This window comes from Loxodonta africana, chromosome 16 (genome assembly GCF_030014295.1).
Source record: "Loxodonta africana isolate mLoxAfr1 chromosome 16, mLoxAfr1.hap2, whole genome shotgun sequence".
Lineage (NCBI taxonomy): Eukaryota > Metazoa > Chordata > Mammalia > Proboscidea > Elephantidae > Loxodonta > Loxodonta africana.
Window position 1 is genome coordinate 73,914,377 of NC_087357.1, and position 27,883 is coordinate 73,942,259.

Here is a 27,883-nt window from a genome sequence, read left to right on the forward strand (position 1 = left end):
TATCATCCACATATTCATATCATTTTGAGTGGTAAATGGTATAAGTCAGTGCAAATTAAGTCTTCTAAATTAATGTATATTTTTCTAACACACACTAAATGGTTTCATTAGTCATGAGCTAATGAAGAAGCAAGTTGAAAAAAGTAGATAAAAAGAAATTTATAAAAGATAGGGTAGGAAAGAAATTCAGTCCAACTTCACTAATCTGTTATCTGTACATTTTAAACAAACGGGTTACAGCATTTTCAGGGATTAGCCCTTCTCTCTCTCTCTCTTTTTTTTTACTACTTTAGAAGCTTGCACTTCATTCGAGAAGTAATTGGATCTCGAACCTCGAAGAGAATACTGCTAATATGATATAAACCGATTTTTTTTCTCTATAGCATTTATCACAGTTAATGTTATATATGTGTGTATATATATGTACATGTGTATATATATGTATATGAATAGATATTGAGTGTTTACTGTGAGCTGTGCTTTTTACAGGCATTTCACCCTCATATCTCTCTGAGGTAGATGTGATTATGTCATTTTACAGATGGTGAAACTGAAGCACAGAGAGTATAGCTATAGCTTGCCCGGAGTTGCATGACTCAAGTGGAAAAGTCAGGATTTGAAGCCAGAATGTCCATTCCTGGAACATGTGCTTTTCACTATCATGCTTGCCCCTCCTGAAGAGAGGCGGTGACACACTGTAATAGGGTGCTTTGCTGGCATCATTGTTGCTTCTGAGCCTGGCCAATTGGATAGCCATTTACTTTGCTCTCATCCTTGGTCCCATGTCTTCTTCTTAGATGTCTTCCTTAGCAGTGCCACATCCACATTCAACCTGCAGTTAAAACAAAGGTTCGAAGCAAAACAAAGTTCACTTTTCCATCTGTGAGTCTACTGAGAGATTCTACATGAGTAGATTAGATACAAGAGACATTATACTAACCACTTTTCAACTAAAACCTTCTCTGTAGGAAGTGGAAGTGGAAGTAGAAGATTTGAGTGGTAGAGGTAAAGATAAATCATTTTGTAACTGTTCTTTCCTGTTTAAGTGCTTATTCACTTTCTATCTATCTATTATCTTTCTCCCATCCATTCGTCCGTCCATCTTCTTTGAGCCCCTTGTCCCTTATTTTGCTAGAATATTTTTTCCTCAGTGTTCTACTTAATTATAAAACTGCCTGAGTATCGGTTCCAAATTCTCAACTCCAGTGGTTATTTCATAATAAATGCAGTGATGAAATAATATGATAGGCTGTTCCTTTGGATGAGATGAGTATCTTGATGAAGGCTTACATTGACACAGTTTGATCATTTTAGTAACAGAAGTGGTCAAGGTAGGTGGGGCTACGGACACAGGAAGGGCCTTTGTTTTGGGGAGGTCTTAGGACAGTTTTACCTAAAACAGCAGCCTCAGCTCCTGCCCCCAGCCCCCAGGTCCCAGCCCCCACCAGTCAGAGTACCTTGTGCTGGCAGCAGGACTGGCACCAGGTGAGACAGGAGGGTACTGGAAGGTGCAGCCCCCTGCGATCTGGATATTGTTTAAATACCGTAAAAAGCCTCACTCATTTATTCCTTATGAGCACCGGAGAGAAAAATGGTGTGGTAATCCAGGCATAGCAGGTGGTGCTACTTTCATATCAGTGTAAAATGAAACTGTGTGGATGTTTTTTTCTCCTCTCTCCCGTTCACTCTTTTTAATCTTTAAATAAGACGATTGGTAGCCTGTTGGCAAGAAAATGGGCCCTGAATTTTTATTCAAAGTTATACAAGGATGATAGTTGGAATTTTTGGCAGGAGGCACACCATTGCTTTTCAGAAAGTGCTGTCAAGGGAAGCTTTTTCTGAATTACCTGCTGGGCCTGGGCGCTTTTATGTTGTTGTTGTGACAGGTAGATTTATAAGGCTTGAAATTTGTACAAATCAGTTGTCATTCAGTGCGAGCTGTCAATGTGTCAAGCTGTCAGCCTGCTGCGAGGGGACGCCTGAGGGGGAGTGCAAGGGGGCAACCATGGAGAAAGGAAATGAGTTCAAACAGACCTGAAATGGAGCTCAGTTCTCAGGGTTTGCTGCCCCCGTAGAGCCGGCATTGATTTTTCTTGATGTTGAGCAACAGCAAACCTTAAATGACACGTTGTTAGCAATCTAAAGGTGCTGTTTATTGTCTTCTAAATGGCAGCAAATCATGCAGAAGAGAATACAGCGAGTGTTTTCGAATTGTGCATGTTTAGGAGCATCCTGTTGATGTCACTTTTCTGGCCTGGCTGGTTTCAACCAAGGGACCTGCTGCTTCACTGATGAGTCCAACTTTCTGTAGCATTTTGCAGACGCAGCGTGAAAGGAAGTTGTGTGCTCGTCTCTCCATGGGCAATGGATCACTAATAAACATGGTATTAAAGGAGCAGTGAGCAAACACTGCTGTTCAGCCTAAAAAAGAGAACCATGTCCCTCGCCTCGCGTTAGATCCCTCTTAAGACAGAGCTGAAGGCCTCAGCCAAGATAGCTTTTCTGGACCATCTTGGAAAATGTAGTTACATTTTCTGGGCAGAGCTAACCATGACACTCAATGAAAAGAATCAATTTCCCTCTACTTTATAAACCAGTTATTAAAGAAAAAAATTTTTTTCACCAGTAAAAAGCAACAGCAAAACCCTCTGGTGAATTTCTCCATTTTGCGTAAAGGTGTTTTCATTTTGTGTCCCCTAGTAAATACGTGGTGTGGTTCAGCTTGGCCTCATTTGCTTGCGCGTGGTTCCTGGGATGCTTCTTCTCCTGGTCCTCCTCCCTCTCTGATCTTCCTCATACATGCCCAGTTCATAGAGAAATTTGAACATTTTGGCTAAGTTATCAGGGAGGAATAAGCCTGTTTATACAAAATAAAATTAAATAGGCATGAAGGGGGTCTTACTTTTTCAGTATGTGGCAGTTAGCAAGTAGGCCTGGCCTCCATCCAGATTTTGCAGTCTTTGCACCTCTGGGCAGAGTGTTCTGGCTTTAATCAGATGTACGATGTTTGGCCCATTTCACTCATCTCCTGGCCATCAGGTGGCATAGAAGAGAGGAGGTGGAAAGGGGCAAGGGGAGAGGGCAAGAAGTGGAGGGGTGGCTGGGGATGGAAAGTGGGAAGGTGACACTTGAGGAGCAGGCAGTACCAAGAGGAAGAAAATTAATCAAAGATGTCCATCTAGCCATTGCCGGCTGGCGTTCATGGCCTCTGAGCCTCTGAGCGAAAAAGTCTGCAGAGAGGCTCCTGGCGCTGCAGAGTTTGTCTTGTAAAAGTGCAGCTGTCCAAAACATGACAGCTACAGCATTAGCAGGGCCATTAAGAGGTGTAGAACATTTCCAGGGAAATGATTTGAAAAATGACAATGCTGGCTCCCGTGTGATATTAATTATACCCTGTACTCATGGAAAATAAGCTAAAATAGTTGCCAAGAAAGACAAAGTGAGGTGTCCTGTTTCTGACCGTCATTCTGATCAAACAGTAGCCAAACTAGTGGGGCTTTGTGGCCGGCAGGTAATTTCAAAGGTGAGAGGCACGTGCCTAAACCATCAGTTACAGCCGAGTCTGGAGGATGGTCCTATGGCGGTATGGCATGTGGGAGGCTGAGGTGAAGAGGGATGTCCGTGGCAAGGGGTGGTGTGGTGGGAAGGTTGGCAGGGCTGACATCTATCTAGGACAGGTAGGTCTAAGCTGCGCTGTCCGATAATACTTTCTGCAGTGAAGGATACGTTCTCTGTCTGTGCTGTCCAGTACGGTAGCCACTAGCTACGTGTAACTATTGAGCACTTGGAATGTGGCTAGTGTGACTGAGAAACTGAATTTTAAATTTTATTTAGTTTTAATTAAATTAAACTTTAAATAGCTACATGTGGCTTCCATAGTCAACAGGCCAGGACTCTAGAGATTGTTTGCTCGGTGAGATTCTAAAGCTAGAGTAGGATGTAGAAATGAGTGGTGATAAGAGTCAGGGACTAATACTTCAAGCCCTTGCCAGTATAAAATAACACATACCTTTCTCTAACTGCTTCGCATTTCACTTTATCCTTACCTTACCCGTGGGAGTAAGTAAGAACAAGTATTGGCCCATTTTACACATGGGAAAATGGAGGCCCCCCCCAAAACCCATCGCCGTTGAGTTGATTCTGACTCATAGTGACCCTACAGGACAGAGTAGAACTGCCCCCATAAGGTTTCCAAGGAGCGCCTGGTGAATTCGAACTGCAGATCTTTTGGCTAGCAGCGGTAGCTCTTAACTACCAAGCCACCAGGAAGGTAAAATATTATCTGCTCAAGGTCACAGAACAAGTCAGGCACTAGGTCTGCCAACCTCGAATCCCATTCCTCTTCCTTAAGATGCTGCCACCTTTTCCAAGGGCTCTCTTGAGTGGCTCTTCCTTCCAGGAAGTCTGGGGTGTGTGCTACCTGTCTGCTTGGCCGCAGATGCCAGCACCTTCTTCCCACAGCATTCTTAATTTTAAAACCCAGCACCCTGAGTGTGAAGGGCGTGCCCAAGTCTGAGGCCGCCTAGAGGAAGCGTCCCCCCTTCTCTTGCCTTGGCTGGACTTTCTGGGAGGCAGCCAGCCCTTTGGCCCTGCCCCCTAGGGAGCACTCCTTCAGACCTGTCCGGCGCACTCTGAATTGTTTTCTTTCTTTTGTGGGTCAGATACATCATCCTTCTTTCGCCTCCCCACTGATCCCGGAGCTAAATTACCCTATATAAACAAGCCTTTGTTATTCCTGACTGAGAGAGATGTGGTGCTGGCTCTTCTTGAAGAAGAAAATAGACCTGGAAAGAAAGAGGTCATGAGCAGGTCAAAGTGCCAGAAAAAAAGGCTTCTGGGGCTAAAGTTTCCAGATTTGGTGTGTGTGTGCTGGGGGTGCTACAAGGGGGTCGCCTGTGGGTGTGAATGTGTATGCCACTTATGCGGCTACCTATTTTTCAAGCGGTATCCTCTCATGAGATTTATTAACTAAAAAATATAAAAGAAAGCGTTGACTAAGGTCAGCCTAGACCTTTTGAAGAACTGTCGAAATGCTGCCTGGCTGTTATCCGCTAATCCTCCAAGTGTGCTGAACATGAGAAATAACATTCTGTGTTAAACCACCAAGTACAGAGAAAATGTCTTGAAATTATAGTGTTTGGTAAATTAGAGATTGCTTGTATTTCTTCCCTTCCAGGGCTGAGGCAAGGCCGCTTTTCCTCTTCCCTTGTTTACCTTGAAAACGCACGTTACTGCCCGTGGTGTTTCTGTTAACCTTCCTGAACCCTTGCGATTTCATTCATGTGATTTGTTATTGAATGACCTTTTGAGGATTTTACAAAACATGACCTTTTCTTGTCAAACATTCAAGGGTTTGTAAAGTGAAGCTGTCACGGGGACTCTGCGTGTTTGCTAATTGTAGCTAATATGTTTTCCCACATCCTTGGAAATGCAAATCACTTATTTGTTTCCTGAATGGCTGCTCTTTCTTGCCTGTTGGTTTGAGATGCCTCAGAGCTGCTCAAAGGGACATCTCTGGCCTGGGAATTCCGACTCCTCTCCGTAAAGTTAGGGGACAGGAATGACGATTCCGTTGTAAGTTAATTTGACCGCTTGGGAACGACAACAGAAGATGCAAGGAGAGAATGAAAGCGTTCAGAACAATCCAATTCTTAAGAAAGTCTTGGGAATAATGGACGCCGAAAATGTTTTGTGTGGTTCTAGTACCCAGGAGCCAGAGGTTTTGTTTTTGGTGGAAACAAAGGTACAAATAAGGGAATTTTTGTGCATACAAGTGGAATTACAGACAGAATCTAGGAAAGAAGCATTAAGGTCTTGCTTTCCGTTCCTTGATTTTGGTAGTTAAAAATGTGGCAATAGCAATGGCTAACATTTGTGGAGTGTTTGCCATGTGCTAGGCACTGTGCTCAACGCTGTACATGTATTGTCTTAGTTAATCATCTCAACAGCCCTCTAAGATTGGTATTATTATTATTATCATCATCATCACCAGACAAACGATGAGCTCGAGCCTCAGATTAAGTAATTTGCACGGGACCAGTTTGACCGTAGGACACAGGATTTGATCCGGAGTCTTTCAGAGTAGAGTATGTTACATCATGACATCTGCGAAGGTATGAATTTTGACCTACTTAATGAAGGCTTATTTTCACAATGAGAAAAATACTGTATGTGTTTTCTTGTCTAGAATATTATTTTCTGTGATTGGTAATCATCCTAGTTAAGCTGTTGTCAGTGTCCCTAAATCCTGGTTTTGAGAATGAAATGCTGGGTCACATCTTATGCCAGGTGTTTGCTGCTAATAGGGGAAGAGTTGAACAGGGCTCCCAACACACTTTTAAAGGTGTATCCAGTGAGTTTTTTTTTTTTTTAATTTTATTGTGCTTTAGGTGAAAGTTTACAACTCAAATTAGTTTCTCATTCAAAAATTTATACACAAATTTTTTGTGATGTTGATTTCAACCCCCGCAATGTGTTAGCTGTCGCAAGGAAGAATCTTATAGACTACTCCACACGATTTGTGTCTTTCCACAGTGTCTTTATTAAATGGTTTATTTTTAGGTCTTGTATTTATTTCATCAATTCATTAAGCATAAACACACATTAACAGATTCTTGGCTCTCCTGGATGCCAGAGATCTCAGATCACCAAAGGGAAGAGAAATGAGAGAGACAGGTCAAGCTTACGGCAAGCGAGGACAGCAGTTAGATGGTGCAGTTCGATGATGCTGTTCGATGGTTGGCGATGATCTCCAGTCTCAGTGGTTAGCAATGACCTCTGAATCACGCGCAGCTTCCTGTGGGCTCGTGAGCTTGGTGTTAGGGGGGGTCCATGAGTAAGCCTTGTGACCACTCCGTTCAGTGTCTCTTGAACTTAAGAGTAAGCCCGGGATGAGCTGCTTCCGCCCACTGCTTCCTAGTTCTCTTCGTATGACCAAGAGCAACGTCTCTTGAACTTAGGAGTAAGCCCGGGTGAGCTGCGCAGCCCAGCGCTTCCTAAGTTCTCAACGTATGACCGAGTGGCTCTTGGAAGGCTCCGAGCGCCGTTGTCTCCTTCTGTTGCTTCTTTTATACTTGCTGGAGCTCTTTGAACTCATCTGGTTGATGTTAATAAAGTCTGGTGACATTATGTGCATTTCTTCTTGATGAAGTCTACCAGTCTTTCTGGTTGTCCTGATATGACTGTTTTCCTCAGTCAAACCCACAGGTCTTTTTCTCTCTTGGGCCTGCTCCCCTCATTATAGTCTGAACTGAAGATGACAGTCACACTTGTCCAGACATGTCCCAACGTGTCTCTTAAGCCTGCTCTCCCATGTTCATTCATCCAGCTTTTCTGTCCCTTCCTGCCTTCTTGTCTTTGCTTTTGGGTAGGTGTTGCCCAATTGGTCTCGTATACTTGATTGGACTAAGAAGCATGTTCCTCATGGGTGTTACTGTTTGTTTTATAGGCCTAATCTTTGGCTGAAAGGTAAACTTCAGGAGTAGCTTCAGTTCTGAGTTAGAAGGGTATCAGAGGACTGTAGTCTTGGGGGCTCCTCTAGTCTCTGTAAGACCAGTAAGTCTGGTCTTTTTTTTTTTTGTAAATTTGAATTTTGTTCTATATTTTTCTCCTGCTCTGTCTGGGGCCCTCTATTGTGATCCCTGTCAGAGTAGTTGGTAGTGGTACCTGGGTACCATCTAGTTCTTCTGGGCTCAGGCTAGTGGAGGCTGTGGTTCGTGTGGTTCCTTAGTCCTTTGGACTAATATTTTCCTTCTGCCTTTGGTTTTCTTCATTCTCCTTTGCTCCAGAGAGGATGGCACCATTATGTATATTTTAGATGGCCACTTTCAAGCTCTTAAGACCCCAAACACTACTCAACAAAGTAGGATGTAGAACATTTTCCTTATGAACTATGTTATGTCTATTGACCTAGATGTCCCCGAAAACTATGGTCCCCACCTCTCAGCCCTAGTAACTTGGTCCCTCAAGGTGTTTGGACATGTCTAGGAAGCTTCTCTGACTATGTCCTTTGGACCCAGTGCCCCTGCACCTGAGAAGCTCCTTGACCAGGGGAAGATTGAAGATAAGGACCTTTCTCCAGAGCTGATGCCCTGAATTTGGACTTTTGACATACTTTACTTTGAGGAAATAAATTTCTCTTTGTTAAAGCTATCCACTTGTGGTATTTCTGTTATAGCAGCACTAGATAACTAAGACAGTATGTACCATAATCTGTTTATTCGTTCATCTGTTGATGGACCCTTAGGTTGTTTCCAGCTTTTTGCTGTTGCAAACAATGCTGCAATGAACATGAGTGTGCATATGTCTGTTCTTGTGACAGCACTTATTTCTCTAGGATATATTTCTAGGAGTGGATTGCTGGATTGTATAGTATTTCTAACTTTTTAAGGAGGCACTGTATCATTCTCCATAGTGGTTGTACTATTTTACATTGCCCCCAGCAGTGCATAAGAGTTCCAGTCTCCCTGAAACCTCTCCAACACTTGTTATTTTCTGTTTTTTTATTAGTGCCAGTAATATTGGGGTGAGATAGTGTCTCATTGTAGTTTTGATTTGCATTTCTCTAATGGCTAATGATTGCAAGCATTTCCTCATGTGTCTGTCAGCCACCTGAACGTCTTCTTTGGTGAAGTGTCCGTTCATATGCTTTGCCCATTTTTTAATTGGATCATTTGTCTTTTTGTTGTTGAGGCGTTGAACTATTTTCTAGATTTTAGAGACTGGATCCTTGTCGGGTATGTAGTAGCCAAAATTTTTTCCCCCAGTTTATAGCTTCTCTTTTTACTCTTTTGGTGAAGTCTTTTGATGAGCCTAAGTTTAATTTTTAGGAACTCCCAGTTATCTGGTTTATCTTCTAGTGTTTGTCCATTGTTAGTTATGGTTTGTATTGTATTTATGCCATGTATTAGGGCCCCTAGAGTCCCTATTTTTTCTTCTATGAACTTTAGCGTTTTAGGTTTTATATTTAGGTCTCTGATCCATTTTGAGTTAGTGTTTGTGTATGGTGTGAGGTGTGGGTCCTGTTTCAGTTTTTCACAGATAGATATCCAGTTTTGCCAGCACCATTTGTTAAAAAGACTATCTTTTCTTCATCTAATGGACTTTGGTCCTTTGTCAAAGATCAGCTGGATTTGCATCTGGGTTCTTGATTCTGTTCCATTGGTCTATGTGTCTGTCATTATACCAGTACCAGGTTATTTTGACTACCATGGTTGTACAGTAGGCTCTACCAGGTATTGTGAGGCCTCCTACTTTGTTCTTTTTCTTTAATAAGGCTTTGCTTATTTGGGGCATCATATATATATATATATATAAAGTTGGTGATTAGTTTTTTCATCTCATTAAAGAATGCTGTTGGTATTTGGATCGGGATTGCGTTATATCTGTAGATTGCTTTGGGTCGAATTGACATTTTCACAATGTTGAGTCTTCCTATTCATGAACGTGGTATGTTTTTCCATTTCTGTAAGTCTCCTTTGGTTTCTTGCAGTAGTGTTTTGTAGTGTTCTTTGTATAGGTCTTTTATGTCCCTGGTTAGATTTATTCCTAAGTATTTTATCTTTTAGGGGCTATTATAAATGGTATAGGGCCCTGGCGTCAGGCACAGTGGTTAAGCATTTGGCTGCTAACCAAAAGGTTGGCAGTTTGAATCCACCAGCCACTCTTTGAGAACCCTATTGGGCAGTTCTACCCTGTCCTATAGGGTTTTTGTAAGTAAGAACTGACTCACTGGCAACACATTTATAAATGTTACTGTTTCCTGATTTCCTTTTTGAAGCTCTCTTTGCTGGTGTATAAGAATTGAACTGATGTTTGTATGTTGATGTTGTATCTTGCTACTCTGCTGAATCTATTAGTTCCAGTAGTTTCTTGTGGAATCTTTGGGGTTCTTTATGTATGTATAGTATCATATTCTCTGTGAATTGCCATAGTTTTACATCTTCCTTTGTAATTTGGATGCCCTTTATTTATTTTTCTTGCCTTGTTGCTCTAGCTAGGACTTCCAGCACAGTGTTAAATAGGAGTGATAATAAAGGACATCCTTATTATTTTGTTCCTGTTCTCAGGGGGAATGCTCTCAGCCTCTCTCTGTTGAGATTAATGTTGACTATTGGTTTTGTATAGATGCCCATCATTATGTTGAGGAATTTCCCTTCTATTCCTATTTTATTGAGAGTTTTTAATCAGGAATGGGTGTTGGACTTTATCAAATGTTCTTTTTTTTAATACACTTTTTTTTTGGAGTTTTAGGTTTATAGAAAAATTCAGCAGAAAGTGTGGAGTGTTCCCATATATGTCCTCTCTCCACTGCACAGCTTCTTCTACTATTAACACTTTGTTTTAGTGTGGAGCCTCTGGTGTAGTTGATAAACAAACATCGATGTATTGTAGTTAACTAGAGTCCATAAGGAAACCCTGGCAGCACAGTGGTAATGCCTATGGCTGCTAACCAAATGGTCGGCAGTTCGAATCCACCAGGCATTCCTTGGAAACTCTGTGGGGCAGTACTACTCTGTCTTATAGGGTTGCTATGAGTTGGAATTAACTTGACGGCTGTGGGTTGTTTTTTTTTTTTTAAAGTCCATAATTACGTTAGGGTTCATTCTTTGTGTCGTTCAGCTCTATAGGTTTTGACAAATGCATATTGTCATGTATCCACCATTACAGTATCATGCAGTATAGTTTCACTGCCCTGAAAATGACCTGTGTTCTAGCTCTCCATCCGTCTCCCCTCCTCCTGAACCCCTAGCAACCATTGATCTTTTGCCTGTGTCTGTAGTTTTACCTTTTCCAAAATGTCATATAGTTGGAATCATACTGTATGTAGCTTTTTTGGACTGGCTTCTTCCACTTAGCAGTATACGCTTAAGGTTCCTCCATGCCTTTTTGTAGCTTGATAGCTCATTTCTTTTTTATTGCCAAATAATATTCCTTTGTATGGATATACCACATTTTATTATCCATCCATTCATCGATAGACATCTATGTTGTTTCCATCTTTTGACTATTTTAAATAATACTGCTTTTTTTGAATATTTGTATACAAGTTTTTGTGTGGACATATGTTTTTATTTGTCTTGAGTAGATATCCAGGAGTAGAATTGCTGGCTCATATGATAACTCTGTGTTTAACCATTTGAAGAAATTCCAGATTATTTCCCATAGTGGCTGTACCATTTTACATTCCCACTGGTGGTTTTTGAGGGCTCTAGTTTTTCTGTATCCTCAACTAATTCTTGTTTTTGTTTGTTTTTATCATAGCCATCCTAGTGGGCGTTAAGTGGTTTCTCATTGTAATTTTTAAAATATTTGATAATTTTATTAATTTAAAAGAATATAGTAATATTAGGCTTAATTTACATCTTTTCAATTTATTTTATATTTGTTGTTGAGAATGTACAGAGCAGAACATATACCAGTTTAAAAATTTCTGCATGTACATTTCAGTGATATTGATTATATTGTTCAAGTTGTGCAACCATTCTCAACCTCCTTTTTTTAGCTGTTAAGTATGTTTCCCTTTAGGAGGAAAAATAATCCCCAAACATCTCAAATGACACACAGGTACTATCACTAATGATTTGTGGCTAAGGGAGGAGGGATTTTGATCTTGAGTGACTAAGAGATGGCTGTTTGTCTCTAAGTTCTGTTTGTTGAAAGGGAAGGAGGAGACCTGGGATATTCAAATTTTCTGAGCTTGGAACAATTCCATTTGAATTGTGTGTAAATTGCTTGAAGATATGCTTTGCTTTGGTTCCCTTCCAGTCAAGGTAGGGCTGTGTCACAGAGAGGTTGGCCAGTCATGAAGGAGCTGAATGTTGGATTCTCTCCCCAAAGTCTAACATGGAGTATCCTTTACAAGATTCAAAAGGTTGGCCCTGCTTTGTTGCTGATCTCCCTAGTCATTTTGAAAACTCTGTTTATCTAGGTAGGGGGGTTACGAGGCTTTTCCAGCTTCCAAGGATAACTCCTAGGAGATACTGCCTTTGAAATGACTTTCATGTGTTTTCCTTCTTCATTCAGTTGATAGACATAGATGTATAAAGTAATTTGTGTCTTTGGAACAATGGAAGGTTTTGAAGTGTTGGCTCATATTGTTTGGAAAGGGTCATTACAACTTTATATATTAAAAAAAAAGTTCAGATTCAGGATAGAAAAATACATTTTACTTCTTTTGTGAGTCTGTTCTCAAGAGCCAAGCAATTTGTTTTAAAAGAGTATAAGAAATATTGAGAACGAGAAAAGTTATTCATTCTCTAAGGTGCTGTCCCTCTTCATACTTCTTTTTCCCACTACAGCCTTCGATCACTTCATAAATGACCCTCCATGTGAAAGAACCTGTCCACCTGCTGTTTCAAATGTATCGAAGCTGTTTATGATGGGCAGTTACATTTCAGCTATACGGCAACCCAACGTTCTACTAAGGAGGACCCTTATATCTTGGTGTCTAACAGTAACAGCTTATGTATTTTAGGATCTTATCATTCTGGATGTAGTCAGCCTGACCTTAAAGATTTTTAAAAGTCAGTATTTCATAAAGTGGATTTCAGGTGAAGAATGAAAATCATGAAAATTTTGTCTTTGGAGCTTCTCTTTAAAACTGAGTCAAGTTTAGGGTCTGTTTCATTCAGAACGTACATTTTAAAAGCATTCCGTCAGCTACAGGTATTGGCAATGCCCTGGGCCACCAAGGTGCTTTGCCGGTGATTCCTAGCCAGGACTCGCAGCTTCATGGTAGGGGTCTGAGTGTCTTAAAAGATACCCCAAAATATTATGGAGCTAATTCTGATGTGATACAAAGTGCTCTTAGGAGAATGGGAGTGAGAGGATAGTGTAAAATTTACAAGAAGCGTAAGACAGTGCAACTTTAAAAAGAGGGAATACTAGGGGAGTGATTGTAACATTTTAAGATGAAATATTTGAGAATCTGTTGAAAATGATGGCTCTTTGTCCCAGAAAAATTCGCATGAACATAAAATTTTTTATTTAGTTTTAGGGATTCATGAATTCCCCTGAATATATTCCTTGGGACCCCAGATTTGAGTCTTTCAGGTTTAAGAGCTCTTCCCACCCCAGTTAGAAAATCACATCTGACCAAAGAGGCGATTCAGCCACTGACACATTGTTCAAGCTTTTTTTTTGTTTTAAATTAAGGTATAATTTTGCTTTTTTTTTGTCATAAGTTCATTGTCCCCTATGCTGTGTGCAGTGGAGCCCTGGTTGTGCAGTGGTTAAAAGCTCAGGCTGCTAACCGAAAGTCCACAGTTCGAATTCACGAGCTGCTCCTTGGAAACCCTGTGGGGCAGTTCTACTTTGTCCTGTAGGGTCACTATGACACAGAATTGACTCAGTGGCAAAGGGTTTGGTTTGGTTTGGTTTATGCTGCATGTAGCTGCGAATTGGTGAGGACAGCCAAGGAAGCTGATACGTGCCAGCTGAGCTCTTAGAAATCCAGCCAGGAGTTGTTGGATATCTAATCAATGTAGTGAGATAGGGGAAAAGCAGTCCATTTATAGCCAGGAGACTTGGGTTCTAGACTTTCCCTTCACAGTAATGATGAGGAACTCATTTGACTTCTCTCATCTCAGATTTTATATCCATATAAATGAGTAGTTGGATTCTGATCCTCGGTGTGCCTTTCCAACTTAAAATTCAATCAATTGACTGTTCTTTTTTGTTTCCTGTTTGCATCTTATAGAATCAAGCCCAGCGCCACAGATAAATTTTTTTTTTTTTTTAATTTAAGAAAAGGAGAGGTTATCGGTTGCAATAGAAATGCCAAGCTTCCTTGGGGTGAAATATAGTGAAAGAGGTGAAATTCTGGGAATATTAGCGTGGGGCCACAACTACTTTGCAGACCTATTAGGATATAGAAGTTTATTTGTCAGTGCCCATGTTTATTATTACCACGCTGCCATCTCCCAATCATTCCTTATCACTGCCTCCTTGTACCGTTAGAGAGTTCCAAGCAAGCATCCTGAAGTTTATCCCAGAAAATGAGTCTTGGAGAACTGAAACAAGATGCGTTACTTAGAAAAGTTTGTAACCTTGAATAGAAGAGGAGAAGTTCATTGACACAGCTTGCTTAGGGTCAGCCTGGGTCCCTGACTTCTAGGGGTTACGAGAATAAACTGTGAATGCTGCACAGTTGATGTGACTAAATACTATGCGGTGGGAAAGCTCCACGACTGGGAATGAAGAGACTTGAATTCTAAATCCTGGTCACCATTTCTTTTAGTTTGATTATAAATGTCTTCTTCACAGAGTTCTTTCTCCTTGATGTTGTTACTGAACAAATAGTAATTTGTGGCTGGATTTCTAATAGCTGAGCTGGTAGTAACTGTTTGAATGTAGAAGATAGCCTGGCCCACTGGGTAGTTTGCAGTGGGCTGCAGTCAGGAGTCTGCTCTACATCTAGATATGTGTTCCAGAGTTTTCCATGTTTGCCCTAAACAGAGGATAGCACCCAGAAGGTTATTATATCGTGGGATAATTTTTTTAAAAACTTTTTTTCACAGCGGTGACAAGATAAGAAAAGGAAGCGGCCATTGATGGGTATTTTGATCTGATTTGCGAGTGACAACCAAGCCCCAGGTCCTAAAGTACCCTTTCCGGGCATACCCTAGACCTTCCTCCACTGTTGGAATGTTACGATAGAGTGGTAGTGACTGGGATGAAGAATTTTAAAGATGAAGAAACTAAGTTATAGAAATTAATTAACCCGTATAAGGTTAAATGCTGGACTACTAACCGAAGGTTTGTCAGTTCATACCCACAAAGAGGTGCCTCAGAAGTAAGGCCTAAGGATCTACTTTTGAAAGGTCACAGGCTTGAAAACACCCTATGAAGTACAGTTCTACTGTGCTCACTTGGGGTCACCATGAGTCAGAAATGATTCTATGGCAGCTAACAACAACAACAAGGTCACACAAAGGGGTAATGGTGGTTCAGTGGTGGTTCAGTGGTAGAATTCTCACCTTCCACGTGGAAGAGAGACCCAGGTTCGATTCCTGGCCAGCACACCCAGGCACAGCCACCACTCATCTGTCAGTGGAAGCTTGTGTGTTGCTGCGATACTGAACAAGTTTCAGCAAAGTTTCCAGACTAACACAGGCTAGGAAGAAAGGCCTGATGATCTAGTTCCAAAAAACCAGCCATTGAAAACCCCATGGATCACAACAGTTTGATCTTGTCGTGCATGGGGTTGCCAAGAATCAGAGGCTAACTCAACGACAGCTGACACACATACCTACATAAGGTCACAGAAGAGGAGGGAGTGTCTCTGGGACAGAAACCTAAATCCCTCAGGTTAGAATGCCCAGATTTTTAAATTTTATTTTGTATCATTATATGAGAGTTGAAAAAGAAAGATGGTGGTGACTGTGATGGCAATCAGGCGCTCTCTTCCCAGTCTCACCCTCCTTCTAAGTAACCCTAGTTTTCTAATGGAAAGATAAGAAGAGTTCCCCACCAGTTAAAACAAAGCTGAGGCCACAGTGTACGTGTGCTCACACAGGTGTGTCTGTAAGTGTGTGAGAAGGTGGAATGGCAGTGCTCTTACAGTGCGGTTTAATTTCCTCTCTCCATTAGTTCTGAAATGGAATGAAAATGTCAGAACTCCTGAAGTGCCTTTAAAACAAAGGTGCAGTGAAAGTATTAAAATCAGAAAAGAAATAAAAGGAAAAAAAAAAAAAGCAGCCTTTAGAACTGAGTGTTCATTTTCTCACTGACTCCCAGCTTTTTTCTTGTTACGTGCAGCAAGTCTGTTCTGGGCTGCTTTGACCCTACCTGTTAGCTCAGGCAGTTCAGGCTCACCACGCCCTTCCTGAGGACCTGGGTTTCTCCTGTAACTTTGGATTTCAACCGTTAGGGGACCAGGGACAGTCAGGAGAGGTGATGATCTCTTGCCACGGAGGCTGCTTCCCCCAAAGCTGCTGCAGTCCTTTTTCCATTACTTTCTTCTCACTTTTCTGCTACGTTTTGGCTTGAGGGAGTCTCTTTTTACTGGAAAAACTCCACTGTTTGCCACAAGCAAGGGAAAGGGCAGAAGGCAGGGTTACAAATAGTTCTGAAGGTATGTTTGTGTCTGCGTCTCTCTTTCTGTGGGCAAAGGACAGTGTTACCATCCATTAAATATTTATTGTGTCAGCAACCTCTGGTCATCCCTACTAATGGAGAGAAGGGATGGTATTATAATCCAAAACAGCAAAACATCCCAAGTTATTTATATTTGATTTGGCAGTGCATTACAATAAAACCTCATGAATTCAACCCAATTAGGAAGAAGCCCAAATTGTATTTTATGAAAAATTGATTTTGTAGTTTCCAAATTTATACAGCATTTTGAATTAAGTATAGAGATTCTTCAGACAGTTTTAATGACTGGTTAAAAATATTTGCCATTATATTGTAAAATCTTAGAAACAGTTACTTATAAAGTGAGACATTTTACAACTGCCCTCTGTGGGTTTTAACTTTTTTTTTTTTATCATTCTTTCCTAGCTTATATTATGAACAAGGCCTTTCTTGACATACTATAAGAAAGTAAAGTCAGTTAAAATTTTTATAAATTTCTAACCTGTTAGATATGACTTAACAAAATTGGCCTACATGCTATTTTTCCCTCAGCAGATTTATTCTCTTAATTATACATTTCTAAAGCTAATACAGATGCGAAGTCATTTTATATGATACTGTATTTTTTGTAATGTCCTTATGAAAAACTTTTTTTTCTATTGATGCAGGTGATAATTTTATAACGCTCTAATTAATTCCTGGTCCTTCAGTTTTATTTTTAATGATAATCTTCTCAGGCCTCTAAGCTTGTTTTTCTTCACATTTAATGATCTGTAAACAAACACTAAAACATTACAGTTGAGCACCTTTTTACTTTGACACAAAAACTCCTGCCTTGCTTGGGTTTTGTAGCAATGGCATTGGCGTTCATTATTCACATGAAGGTGTGTGAGGAGATTTAGCGGTTCCCAGACGCTGGCCTGTAGACTGGCTACATCGAAATCACCCAAAGAGCTCTAAAAAAATGTAGATTCCTGGACCTTACTTCCAGAGGTCCTGATTCAGTGGGTTTTGGTGGAATCCGGGAATTTCTGTTTCTGACCAGTTCTCTGGTTGCTTCTGGCGGGCACCCAACCACGGAGAGGATGGCTGGAGTGGCTAAGAACCCAGTAGCCCAGCAAGGACCCAGATTTGCCTTCCATCTGTGCACGGCAGATAGAGAGTTGGTTGATTTGAGGACCAGTGAGTTAGCATAGCCCAGGAATTATGAGCTGGGGAGTTTGGTCCTTTGAGTGAGGATAAGGCTAATGAGTCAGCTCGTGTTTGTAGCTCACATCAGAGTCTAGCTCCCCTCTGTTCCCTGTTTCTTCCAAAGAACCCCTTTCTGTTATTGTTTCTGCCTGGCTTTTTCTATCGTGGTCAATATTCTGAGCCTTGATCTCCAGAGACTTTTAACACCAGCAACTGTTGGTCTGAATGCAATGACCCTTCCCTTCACTTTACTCAGTGTTGCCACTTGCATGCGCATCTCAAATAGCGCCCCCCCAACTTCATTTTCTTGTTAGCCCTCCCTCGTTGGTTGCACAGGTTGTGATTAATCTTGCGCTGTACCTCACGGAACACTGGGTGCCCTTGAGAGAATGAGCACTAGGGATTGTGCTGCTGTGGAGTCAGCCCTCTCCAGACTGAGAGGCGGTGTTCGAATCAAGGAATTAAAGCCCAAAGTATTGGCAACCAGATGTGCCAAAGAAATACTCACAGATTTGGATTGTTAGTGACAGTTCATTATTTACTCCACAAAATGAACTTATTAAAAGGCCACGAGAAGAGGTTATGTCATTTGCAAATCTGTGCTACAAATCTAGAGTCAGTGATGTTCAGGAGTCCTGGGGAGGCTTGAGTGAAGAGGAGAGGCCACTGCTTGGAAATAGGCTTTTTTTGGACACATAAACTCAAACTCACATCCTTTTTTGTAGTGTTGTGTGTAGGTGAAGTGTCAAGGACTCTGGTTCTTGTTAAGGGCAGTTGAAATTTCAAGCTCTCATTTTTGAGAATGAGATATAAAAATACGTGCTTATGAACTTCACTTGAATGTTATCTACAGAGACATGCCATCCTTTTTCTGCCCTCTAGTTCCTACTTTTTGAAAGGATAAATGTGACCTCCTAAGACAACTGAGCACCTTTCTCCCTTGCAAGAAAATTCTTGATTCTCAGGTTCATGTAAGCATTTCATTGGGATGAACAGCTTTGTCACAGCTTTAAGCGTTGTGGACATGTGTGGTGCAGTGGAACAAGCCCTGCCCTGAGCCAGGCGAGAAGACCTGAGTGTGTGCTGTGATGGATAGTGCAATTATGAAGCACTAGGGTGAGCATCAAGCAGAGCCAGGTCCGCAGTCTGTCTGCTTTGTGAGGCCCTCCTGTGGGACAGACATCAACAAACATCTTTTCTGCCAAGAAGGTCACCTGTAGGCAGGGACTTGGCTTCCATAGTGAATGGAACGTGAGACCTTTACTCTTTATTGGCCAGAAAGAAGGCTCAGTCTCTGGGACCTGGCCTGGGCATGGCATATCCAGAAGATCTCAGGCCTGCATTGAAAGCCCACCTGGTGGGGTGGGGTGGGTAGTATGTTCTAAAACAGCAAAATTCTGCTTATTTGGAAAAACTGGACCAAATTATAGCTTCAGAACTTGTATGTGTACTTAACGTTTTAGGGAAATACAGATTTATTACTTTTAAGTATTGAAAATATTTTGAAGTAACTGACAAATTGTTTCTACCCAGAAGCAGAGCTGATTGTTACGTGTGGTGTGTGTACATACGCACACACATACATGTGTACGTACATATACAAAATGCGTTATATAAATTTCATAGTCTGATGGTGCTCAGAGGGACCTTGAAAATTCTCTAAACTAAAAGCTTTAGGAATATTGTTTTATCTTTGCTTAAACATTCTTCCCTCAAGTCTTGTTTTATGTTGTGAATTTTCAGGGCCAACTCTGGCTTTGGCCTAGTTTAGATTAAATTCTACCACAAATTCCAAATTATAAGAGTTGTGAACTTTTCTTCTTCTGAGTTGACCTCATACAGTTGGCACTTAAAGTGTGTGAAGTAATGAACTGTTCTTCAAGGGGATGGACTTGGGCCGAAGACCCTCTCTGTTATTATGGAGCTTGGGGTGGGGTGGGGCTGGGACAGGGAGGAATTAGTAGAGCCTGAAGCTGACTGAGGGCTCAAAAGAAGCAGGGTGAGAGGGGGTCCTGGCTGCTGTGAGGTGGGAACGGGGACCCCTAGAGAGAAGCCCTGGTCCCTCAGTGTCCTTTACAGGCAAAGGTGGGCATTAGGGTAATGCTTTGGTGGATTGTGTAAACCTGGGTGTTTGTAGGTGGTGAGCCTGGCTGCGATAAACTCCCAGTTGTGTGGCCAATGGCATACACTTACGGAAAGCCTGTCTGTGAGAAGAAATGTTTATCCCAGAGTCTACAGTAGTATGCCCCCCAGGCGCTCCTTGGAAACCCTATGGGGCAGTTTTACTCTGTCCTATAGGGTTGCTATGAATTGGAATCGACACAACAGCAGTGGGTTTGGTTTTTTGGGGGCAGTTTAGTGTGTAGTTTGGTAGTGGTTGCCTCTAGTATTTTTTACATGATTTCATCAGCAGGGCCATACAGTACCTTTGGGGAAATTAGAAGAAGTTACCCCCTTTCTCTTGGTAGATGCAACCCCTGGGCTGAGCAGGAGCTTGGTGAGCCTGGACTTCGGTCCGACTCGCCCGTTGGCCAAGTGCAGTTGTGCAGTACATGACTGGAACATTGTATGAGTTGGTCCTGTTTACCAGGCCCTCAGAAGGAGATTTCCTGTTGCTTCGGAGCCCCTGGCTGGGTGTCTTCCCTGATAGCTACTTCTGTTCTTTCAGCCTTCCTTCTGCCATTCCAGAGTTCCCTTTGCTGCCTTCAGGTTCAAGTCCCTTAGAATGGAACTTCCCAAGAATGAAAGACTTTCAGAGGTTCCCGGAAAAGGTTGATGGGGGCTTCTAGGAACACAGGTAACTCATTCAAATGCCGTTTGGTGTGAGCTAAGTGTAAATGACTTATGTGGATTAGATTTCCTTTGGGGGTTAAAAATTAAGAGGAGAAATGTATAGAAAAGTGTGAGGTTTTACTTATGCTGATACCTTTGAAGACTAGTTGAAATATTTAGCAAACTGAAAGTGCAGCTGGCTGAGTATGCTCTGAGCCGTGCGAGGCCCTTTAGCCCTACCTCTTGTAATAAAAGCAGTGGCAGAATTGGAAGCAATCTAGGCAATAATGAATATTCTTGTAAATCTCTCTGGTGGAGGAACTCTAAAAATATGGCCAGAACCCAAGCAGCACCTATTTCCTCTTAATTCTGCTATAATACTTGAATGATCTTTTATAAGACATTAAAATTTAATTGTTGCCATTTTACTAAGCAGATTTTAAAAGCAGCGATGGCAGTAATTGAGTTGATTAAGATGACCTTTGTTTATTCTGTATCATGTGAAAAGAGATTTTTATTTAAAACATTGATTGTTTTTGTTGTGATTCCCAAAGACTTTGCTTATTTGTTTACTTACTATTTTACTTTTCTGATGTGTGAATGTGGAGAGGCAGTAGCTGGATAAGAACCGGCAAGCATAGATTCTCATGTTCTCTCACTGTGGAGACATCAGAGAAAAATGGACGGAGGACAAGGGAAAAGCTGTATTAAAAAAAAAAAAAAAAAAATGAAACAGACCTGGATAGAATCATCTAGCGGAGGAATATTTTTGGAGTATTAACTTTGGTGGAAAAAAAAAAATGAAGGTTGAGATTTGCTCAGGTCAAAGCCTTGGCCCAGCCTTTTAACTTTGCTCTTGTTTTTGTTGGGTTGCGGTGGTAAGAGCATTACTCAAATGTATGCTGTTGTGGTTGAACTTCTTCTTTACCCTGCCTTCCTTTGACATTCCTGGGCAAAGCTGTCTTCACTCAGGACAGGCATGTTACACAAGTGAGGAAAACTCCAGACTTGAGAATCTGGCCAAATATTTGTTGCAGCAGTCAACTGTGGCTTGGGATTAAACATTAAGAAAGGGCGCTATCTGGCTTTCCTCCTCCCCTCTTCTACAATTTTTTTTTTTTTCCCCCTGAATTTGGTCATTAGTTTTGCTGCCTTTGGAGTTTAAGAAAGTTGGATTGTTTCTCTGTTACAAAAATAACACATACATCAGACTTGCAGATAGACATAGCCAAGAAGAGAGACATTTTGGGGCGGGGAGGGGGGAGGGGAAGGAGAGGGACAGGGGTGGGAACCAGGCAATCCATGAAGGATGCAGACTTTCATTATTTTATGATGGTGTCCTAAGAAACAGAGTGGGCAGAGGGGAACAAGGTTGGATGGACTGGTAAATTTCAAATATTTCTGAATTGGATTATATCTCTGAATCTCTCTCCTCCTCATCCCCATACCGCCCTCTCGGTTTTTTCATCCCTACCCCTAAAGCAGCTGTCCCATTTTCTGGGTAGAGAAAAATGAGTGGATTCCATAGTACCTTTAAGTGTGATTGCTAAGGCTGTGGTGTTTGCAGAGTTCTTCAGGTTTTGCCTTGTCTTTTCATAAAAACAAGATTTCTTATGCAAAATGGGTCACTTGAAAGCACCAAACAATTTCTCCAGAGCAACAGCCAGTGCTTCCTGCAGGAGAGATGTTAGCAAACCACTGACATATGGATGTGATCTCTGTTACTTTGACCAGATTTGGTTTCTACAGAGTGCGTGAGAAGGGAAGATAAATTTTGTCCTAGTAATACTATAGCGACTCATAAATAAATGGTTACCCTTTGGTGCTTGCAGTTTTCATTAAAGCCGCCTGAGCTTTGTTATTGACACCATAGGTTGCCTATTCAGGGAAATGCAGTAAAATTTATCAGTGTGCTTTCTACACCTAATAAATCATCCAAACAGGGAACCATATGGCAGATAAGACCTTGAAAATGTGGCTTCAGCATGTGAGGAGTCAAGTTGCTGAAATCTTGAATGATTACAGCCTGCACATTTTCCCCTGGAATATCTTATAGTTATTTTACATGCCATTTTCTTGTTCGCCCTATCACCTCTTTGTCTCTCTCCCTCGCTCCTTCTCTCTCCCTCTTTCCTTTCCTACCCCCTCTAGCGCCATTCTTTCCTCGTCATTCTTTCTCACTCTTTGTTTTTCTTTTGGGTGGGGGGCTAGCTGCAATTTCAGCTTTAAAATAAGTGTCCAGAGCAGATAAGACGTTTTTATAATGCCTAGCTGGTAGAAGGAAGAGGGGCAGGGAGGAGCAGAGACTGACGGGAAGGAATGATGTATGTGGCGGCTGTGTCCCTACTCTCCTCCAGCCCATTGTCATTAATCACGGCCATTAGTTTTTTTCAGAGCTGCCTTGTCTGCACAGTGCCTCAGAAAAGCCATTGTTTTTTCATGACACAGACTGGAGGGGGGAAAGGGAAGAAAGAAACCTGAGTACTTTTTTTCTTCTCTCTCACTCTGCCTCCTAGAATCTCCCTCCTCTCCTGCCTTCTCCCACCCCTCCACCCCAGTCTAACTTCCTTTTCTCTTCATCGAAGGAAAAAAAAAAAAAAAGGGAGGGAGAACTGACCCCAAACTCTCAGTGCCTCTTCAGTACCCATGTTTTATGCATTTATCTGATGACATAACATGGGCACACAATTGTGATGTGGTCACTGAATAAATAGCTGTGCTACTCGTGAATGTGGGCATTTGTGTGTGTGTCGTGTGTGTGTTTTCTTCTTCTTTTTTGGAATTACGGGCTGGGTATCCTTGTTATAAATCTGAGGAAGCAGGAAGACAGGAGGAATGTGCCTGTAGGGGAGCTCTGTGTTCGGCGGCTGCGGTAGGGGAGGCTGGCTGCTACCTGGGCAGGGGCCATAGGTCCTTGGTGACCTCACCAGTGCTAGCTTTGAGCCTGTTGAACCCACTGCACAGTGGAGCTCTTCAGGAGCATGCATGACTTACGATCAGTTGACGCTAGATGTTACCACCCAGTCAGCTTGGGTGAATCTTGGGAGGTGACAATAGGATGGTTAGTGTCCTTTCCTTATCTATGCTAATTAAAGACTTAGTCTTGAGGGGAGAAGACCCTGTAGTCTGCAGTGGCTTTTAGGCTCTCAGTGAGAAGTCATAACTGAGTCATGTATGTCATGTCTGAGTGTCCAGAATGCTAATAAAAAATATGCATAGCATTTTGTAAAACAGGAGAGCCAACCTTAAGTAAGGAGCACAGAAGTGTTATTTTAGGTATAATTTTATGAAATTAGCTGTGAAAACAGCAAATTGTTGGTGCAAGGAGAAGCATAAGAATTAATGGAATGTCTGTATAACAGCTGTATCTAAAAAGAAAAAAAAATCCCTTAATTACTTTCAGATGTAAACAAAGTTATTTGAACTAGGTTCTCTAAATATTGTCGAGTAGAGATACTTCGGGTACTTATTTTAATGAAAATATGAGTGATTTGCTATTAATGCATCAGCTGAATATTCATGGTCTAGAGAAAACAGTTAATGAATGAGCAAGGAATCAGGAGACCAGAGTTAGATGATAATTCTACTTAGAAGCTCTGTAACCTTAGGCAAATTACTTTACGTCTCTGAACACCAGTTTCTTCTTCTGTCAAATGAGATGGTTGGTTCTAGATTAATGTTTCCCAAAGTGTTGGCTCATGCGTGGTACAGGAGATGATTTTAGGTGGTACACAGAATGGGCTTTAAAAATTTTAATAACTGTGTTTATGTTTATAATTAACTTCTGTTTATATTAAATAATATTGGCTATCCATTTATGACTGTATTATAACTTTGATGTTTCAGTTTGTGAATTAATAGGAAAAGTGAGTCAACTAAAGGAAAATATTATGTAGATAACAGTACGATTATAAAGATATGGGAAAAATTATAGATCGGTACCCAAACGATAATTAGAGTCTGTGAGTTAAATGGTAGTTTATGCATATGTATATACGGAGTTTCTCCTAGAAGTTGAAACGTATTCTTTATCATCTTGTTTACTGTGCTTGACTCTTTTCCCATTAATAGAACAAAGTTAATTTTAATCTGGATTTTCTGAATTATCTCAAATTTTGATTTAATGAGATCTGTATTTTTTTTTGTATGACAATAGCTGTATGTATATGAATTTTTTCATGTCATAGCATGACTCTGGACTTTGGTAAAATCTGAATGTCCAAGACATAGCTCTGGAGCCCTTTAGAGCACCTCTTTCATGGTTTCATTTGAAGGGATCTAGAAAGTCACATATTCTGTCTACCAGGGTGTCTGAAATTCCTACTCTCCTTGTTGGACTTGCAGTGGTTTAAAATCTGACAAAACATCAGGCTTACCTGGACAGCATTTCTAAAAACATGGATACCTGGGCCTTTCCCCAGACCTATTGAAACAGACTTTCTTGGGGTTGTAACTGGGGATGAACCGGGCTGGCCGCAGTGCTGGGGAACCACTGGGTTAAGGCACTGATAAAAACCAAAAACCAAACCCGTGGCAGCCTCTGTTAAAGTGCACATGTGGGGAAGAGACTCACTACTGCCTTTAGTAGCCATTGCAGTCTTCGTTTGAGTTACTTTATCAGATTGGTGGGAGCTACCGCCAAGCCATGTGCATTCTGTCCTGAGAGGCATCCAGGTAAGATCCAGATTTCAGACAGTTTTGGAGGGGCAGCATGGTGGAAAAGAGAGGCCCAGGGACTGGAGCAGCGATCAAGGTTTCCGAGTTGAAACCTCTAAGTGGAAGTAGTGAGCCTGTGTCATCTGGCAAATGGCTGGTTGGGGGTGCCTGATGGCACCCTGATGTCAGAGCAGTTGACAGCCTGTGTCTCACTCCTATTGGAAGAATTTGGACAGTTCAGTATGATTGAGTGTCTTGTTCCGTGTTAAATGGTGGTATTAACCTGCCTGCTAATGACTTTGTGTTCTCCCAGTACATACACTGCTTTTATCATACCACTTCCCTTCTCAGAGTCCTCCAGTGCTCCCACTGACTTGCAGCATTGAATGCAGCCCCTTTAGCTGGAATTCACTGTTCTTCACAGTCCTTTCTCTCTAGGCTTCTCTTTTATTGCTCCTGTGCCCACACACTGGGCTCCAGCCAAACAATTTCATTACCTGACAAACATGTCTAGTTATTCCAATCTTTAATGACTCTGTTCCACCTTCCTGAAACGCTGCATGGGTTCCCTTTCTCCTCAGTCAAGTGCGATGTCTGAGGTCAAAGTCTGTTTTCCATTTCCTCTGTGAAGCCTCACATCCCAGTTCCATCCATGTCTAAACCTCCAGCTCTTTTGGGAAGCACCAGGATGGAGTAGGTGTTGGGAGACCCAGCACTACCGACAGCTGACTATGACCTTGGACAAGTCAACTGCCCTGGGGCTCCATATTCTCAACTAGACAGTTAGGACATGGAGAATAAGTGCTGTCCCTCTCTTAGGAAGAGCGGATGAGATGATGAATATAGAAGAGCTTTGTGAATAGCAACACATTGTACTCATCTAAAGGGGTATTTTTTGGGGATTAATCATGCACTGACTTGCAACTCTTCTTGTATTACTGTTTTATAACGCAGTTCACCTGCTGTATGAAATAACATTTTAAAAATTATGGAAAAATTTGCTGCCAAGATCCCTTCTTTTTAATTCGCCCTTTTTCTTCCCTCTCCCTACTGTAAGTTCCTGTCTTTATGTGGATATCTTTCTCAGGCTTTACATATATATATAAATATATACGTGTGTGTGTATATATATATATATATTTTATATATTTACTGTACATATACTTAAATTACACATATATACACATATATGTATAAATATACCCATAGCCATTGCCGTTGAGTTGATTCCAACTCATAGTGACCCTAAGGGACAGAGTAGAACTGCCCCCAGAGGGCTTCCAAGGAGCGCCTAGTGGATTCGAACTGCTGACCTTTTGGTTAGCAGCTGAGCATACGTAGATCCCACTAAACCCACTGCTGTTGAGTTGATTTCGACTCATAATGACCTCATAGGATTTCCAAGGCTGTATATATATATTTTTTATATCTCTGTGGAAGCCGCATCTTTCTCCCTTGGAGCCCTGGTGGTTGCTAACTGCCAGCCTTTCAGTTAGCGGTAGATTGGTTGAACCACTGTGCCACCGGGGCTCCTTATATATATCCATATACATGTATGTATATACAGCCGTGGTGGCACAGTGGTTAAGAGCTGTGACTGCTAACCAAAAGGTTGGCAGTTCAAATCCACAGTCTACTTCTTGAGAACCCTATGGGGCAGTTCTACTCTGACCTATAAGGGTTGCTATGAGTTGGAATTGACTTGATGGCAATGGGTTTTTTAAATATATGTATGTAGTACTGGTGACGCAGTGGTTAAGAGTTCAGCTGCTAACTGAAAGGGTAACAGTTTATAACCACCACCTGCTCCTTGGAAACTCTATGGGGCAGTTCTAATTTGTTCTGTAGGGTCTGTATGAGTTGGAATTGACTTGATGGCAGGGGGTTTGGTTTTTTGGTATATATGTATATATTCTTTCCTTTTGTCTGGACCAAATGGAGTACTGCTCCTTTGTGTATTTGTTAAGCACTCTGAAGGGAAGCTACCTGCAGGCATTAGGGAAATTTCCCACCCATTATCTGTAGTTTGTAGCTCCTGAGTGGGTTTTCTGTATATACTGCTGGTTTTAATCAATATTAACAGCTGAAGTTCATTGCTGTATTGGAGGAATGGATGGATGCAATGCTCTAGGATGTGGAGCAGGGTGTAGGTGATGAACACAAAAAGTCCCAGCTGATTTTTTATTCTCGGGCTGGGTAGAGAGAAGAAAATACCCATGTCACAGTGTTCCTCTCCTGACCTTTGTTTCTATTTCATTTTCTCTGAACCTTTCTTCAGCGACACCTCTGTCTCTCCTGAAGACGATCCTGTGGCCTGGCTCACTGTCAGAGATAACTCTCTTTGAGGTGCTGAAGGAGATGACATCTACTTCAGGGTTAGGTAGATCTGGGTTCACAGCTGGCCTCTGAAAACTTGATAGTTATATGATCTTTGTATGCAATAGGTGGTACAAATGGTTTGTTCTTGGCTACTAATGGAAAGGTTGGCAATTCAAATCTACCTGCAGCACTGCAGAAGAAAGGCTTGGCAATCAACTTCTGAAGGATTACAGTCATTGAAAACCCTATGGAGTGCAGTTTTACTCTGAAATGTGGGGTTGCCATGAGTTGGAATTGACTTGACAGCAATGGGTTTTTTATGCAAGTTTCTTTACCTCCCTGAGTCTTCGTGTCCTCATCTGTAAATGTATGTTCAAGTGCGTAGCACAGTGCATTTAATAATTTTGCAACTCTTTTCCCCCCTCTCCCCCTTTTTTAGACATGTTTTGTTCTAACAACACTAGCCTGCCTTTCCTGCCATGTTGTATTATCCAGGCTCATCTCAGGTACAGTGTCTTCTCCCATTACAGCTGGTGAGATTCCTGGACTGGCACAGTCAGAACAGACCCTCCAGCAATGCTTGTGTGTGTAATGGCTGAAGAGCTCATGTTGCCTGCCCCAGAGAAGGACTGCGGGTATGTTCATAGGTGGGACCTGTCCATGGTTTCCTCAGGAGGACCAGTCACCTTGTAGCTCTATCTCTACCTTGATTATAGGTACAGGAAAGGAAAACCTTGAATGAAGTGTACCTGTTATGGAGTAAAAGATGTAAAATTCAGGCACATATGTAAAAACTGAACTCACCTTCATTTAAGAAGAGTCTTAATGCGGGTGGGACATCTCATTCAGAAATACCAGCCTGATAACC

General features: G+C 41.6%; 2 protein-coding genes across 13 annotated transcripts in view; both read left to right on the forward strand.

Moving 5' to 3' along the window:
* The window catches only part of LOC135227856 (leucine-rich melanocyte differentiation-associated protein-like), a 464,639-nt gene that overhangs the window by 208,253 nt on the left and 228,503 nt on the right, over nucleotides 1-27,883 (forward strand). The gene's annotated exons all lie outside the window — the stretch shown is intronic.
* LRMDA (leucine rich melanocyte differentiation associated) overlaps nucleotides 1-27,883 on the forward strand; it is a 1,290,642-nt gene that overhangs the window by 197,337 nt on the left and 1,065,422 nt on the right. For 9 of the 12 annotated variants that reach the window (XR_010318034.1, XM_064269069.1, XM_064269071.1 and 6 more), the window contains exons 1-2: nucleotides 1-20,065; nucleotides 27,546-27,650. The exon at nucleotides 1-20,065 is cut by the window's left edge. The exons of 1 other annotated variant lie outside the window; for it this stretch is intronic. Coding sequence is in view for 7 of the 11 variants with exons in the window: in XM_064269069.1 (XP_064125139.1) it covers nucleotides 27,592-27,650 (59 nt within the window). In the remaining 4 variants the exon portion in view is untranslated. The remainder of the gene's footprint in view (nucleotides 20,066-27,545; nucleotides 27,651-27,883) is intronic. 2 more of the 12 variants (XM_064269070.1, XM_064269073.1) reach the window with 2 other exon arrangements.